The sequence below is a fragment of the Habropoda laboriosa genome, unplaced genomic scaffold, assembly GCF_001263275.1.
Source record: "Habropoda laboriosa isolate 0110345459 unplaced genomic scaffold, ASM126327v1 scaffold14, whole genome shotgun sequence".
NCBI lineage: Eukaryota > Metazoa > Arthropoda > Insecta > Hymenoptera > Apidae > Habropoda > Habropoda laboriosa.
The window spans coordinates 766,259-769,531 of NW_017100137.1; the positions used below are offsets into that span (position 1 = coordinate 766,259).

Sequence of the window (3,273 nt, forward strand, 5' to 3'; positions counted from 1 at the left end):
ATACTATAAGTATTGTTTAGAATATGTATACAATGAATATCAATAATAATAAATTCCATAAATTCTACTGGGTTTGGTTATATGTATATATTATTTGCTAAATTGTACGAAGTATATAATTTGAATCATTTATAAAACCTGCACCACTAATGCGCATTTTTTTATCCAGATCTTTACAAATTACATTTTTTGATCAAATTTTAATTAAAATCAAAAGTTTACAATACCTGCTATAGCGAATAAGACGTTTTTTAGTGTTTATGTTAAGCTCTAAGATAACTGTTTCTTTTTTTCTATATATAGTGGAAATAGCATAACTATTAAATACGAATCAGATGTTTCAATACATTATTTTTTACTATGAAGAATATTTTGAATACTTGTTTAAAAGTTTACTCGCTTCTGTGTGCACTTTTTCATCTTCATCTGTTAATATTGGTTTCTCTAAAACTTCTTTTAAAAAATCAGTTGCTTGTGAATATTTCTTTAAAGCAATATAACATTTGCTAATATACAACTGAGTATGTGGGGTTTTATTTCCAAGCCTTGCTGCTGTTTCAAAACAATTGAGTGCTTCTTCATGTGAGACATTTGGAAAATCAGAAAATAATGTTATTGCTACCTATAAAAATTTAAGAAAAATTTAAAAATATACTTTCTTCTTTGTATTAATGTTGTTTAATATATTGTATTAAAAATCAAACCTTTTTCTCAATCCAACTTAAATTGGCTATTTCATATTTAAATCTTCCTAATAGGTAATGCAATTCAAAATCATCTGGCTGCATTTCTAAAGCCTTTGTTATGTAATTTTTAAAAACAACACCATTCTTTATTTTTTCTGTTGTTGATAAATAATCGCCATTTAATCCTATGAGAATAGCATACCATTTAAACAAATCAGGATTTCTGCTTTCTATAACTCTTTCACAATGTTTGATTCCTATTAAAAAATTATTTATTCTTATTATATTATGCTATATTATATGTAAATTCATATGTTATGCATACCTTCAAGAATTATCATTCTTCTAACATTTTGATCAGTCTCTGCTTCTGCATGATCATAACAAGCTCTTGCGAATCTCCATACTACCTCTATATTGTCTTGGTAAGATTTTAGCAATATTTGTAGTTTATTGTAAGTCCTGACATCAAATTGTTCGTTTACTTGTTCATCAATCTCCTTCAGTATTATATCCAGTTGGTTTAGTTCCTCTGAGATCCTATATTACTGAACATATAATCTCTTCCTTTTACATTTTTAAAATAACTTTACTTGTCAAAATGATCAAACTCTAATTTTCCAAATTAGTATAAGTAATCATGCTTAAATCATGAATTAAATAATACAATTGGAATATTCTTAAGATGTTTCTTCAGGAAGTGGATTCACACTTTTACTAGAATAAATTACAAATCTTCGTATGTGGCATTTATATAAGGTTAACATACTTACATTCTATGTGTTTATATTTCTGTACCAACCTTATGTCATTTTCACTAACAACACTTTCACCATCGGAGCAATCATAAAACTCATCATCTCCTATATCAGTGTCTGTTAAAAAAACATCAACATCTGTATCATTATCTGTTACAGTATATGTACTATCAGAATTAAATTTTCGTGAAATTCTTCGTTTCTTTTTCTGTTGCCTGAGTTGTAACCTTGAATAAAATAAAATACAATGTAGAATAAGTATAATACATACATGTATAAATATATAAATTTAAGTAAATATTTATATACATATCTTACATGGAACAACATTATTACCTTAAAGATTCTAATTCTGCATGTAATTCATTAATTCTTTTATTGGCAACATCTAAATCATTAATTGTTGAACTATACTGTTGATTTGCCAAAATTTTACGATAAATAAAAATACTAGCCGCACTTAGAACACCAACGGTTACACCGATGGCAACAGCAATTAAATTATTATGCATTATGCTGTAAATACAGTGTATATTAATGTGTTATACAGTATAGCTATATATCGTTATTTTATTAAATAAGAAATGAATATGCACATGTATTCGTATATAGGAAAGAATTATAACTACTATAAGTTACATAAACATAATAGAATACCGTTATTTCCTGTAATTTTTAGTATGTATAAATTCTATACAATATCGTACAAATCTTCCACATTTATCATTCGCTAATAACATAATAACTGCGTGAACAATGTAAGCATTTTATCATCTCAATAAAAGACAAATATATGGTCTTTCAATTCATGAATATAAAACGATTTCTTTCTTTTTTTATTTATAAAACGTTAATTACACGTCACAGAAGCCACATCATATACCGGCAATTAGGACCTTGCCCCGCAAACAAGTAGCACAGTTTCCATTGATAGTCATTTGATTTTATTATTTAACTATGTCTATTAATTATATAAACACTCTTTTGCAAGTTCAAAGTACAAAGTAATTCGAAATTTAAATTACAAATTGTGAATAACTTTAACGCGACATATGTTATTGCTACGTGGTTTGGACGCTGTATATATGAGATATATACATGTATACAATGATTCTAATATTTACACATGTGATTCTATATCAATTTATTTCGTTCATGAAAATCCACTGTTATTTTAAATTTCTAACTAATTAAGTTCAGATTTAAGTTATGTTCAAATTTAAAAAGAAGAGAAACTAAATGAAAAAAGACATTCAATTATAATTACTATTACATTATAAAATATAGTTCAATTGTAGCATATGTTTTTATTCAATACTTGCTTTTTTATTTGTAAAGTTACAAATAAGAAGTAAGTATAGCTAGAATAATGTATATAAAATACTTAAATTTTTTTTTAATGCGAAAAAATTGTAAAATGCTTGCTGATACTGTTGTAATATTTTAATATCTAGTTATAATTTGTAGTCTACATTCACAATGGTACAGATTTCTTTACAATAAGATAATTACAAGTCGTGAAGTAAATAAATATCTCTTTATAATTTTCATATTTTCTAAATTTATTTTGTATATCATTAAAATCAGATCAAGTTCAAAAAATTACATAAAAGTGATTGCAAAGTGAATTAGTCACATACACCTTTCACATAAAATTTAAATATCTATTTTTTTGAGAAATAAAATATATCTTTATTTTTTTATTCAATTAAGTTTCTTATACCAAAATATAATTTAGTTTGTGTGTGTACATACATGCATAATTATAAAATTTAGGCATGTAGGGATAAATAAAATATCTTTCATTCTAAAAAAATATGTTTATTAAC

At 25.0% G+C, this 3,273-nt stretch overlaps 1 protein-coding gene across 1 annotated transcript; it reads right to left on the bottom strand.

Moving 5' to 3' along the window:
• Positions 1-358: 358 nt before the first annotated feature.
• LOC108579427 (regulator of microtubule dynamics protein 1-like) lies at positions 359-1,956 on the bottom strand. Its single transcript, XM_017942961.1, has 5 exons — positions 1,781-1,956; positions 1,489-1,671; positions 1,012-1,226; positions 705-943; positions 359-622 (listed from the first exon to the last, which is right to left on the bottom strand). The coding sequence occupies exons 1-5, from the start codon at positions 1,954-1,956 to the stop codon at positions 359-361; spliced, it is 1,077 nt and encodes a 358-aa protein (XP_017798450.1).
• Positions 1,957-3,273: the final 1,317 nt, after the last annotated feature.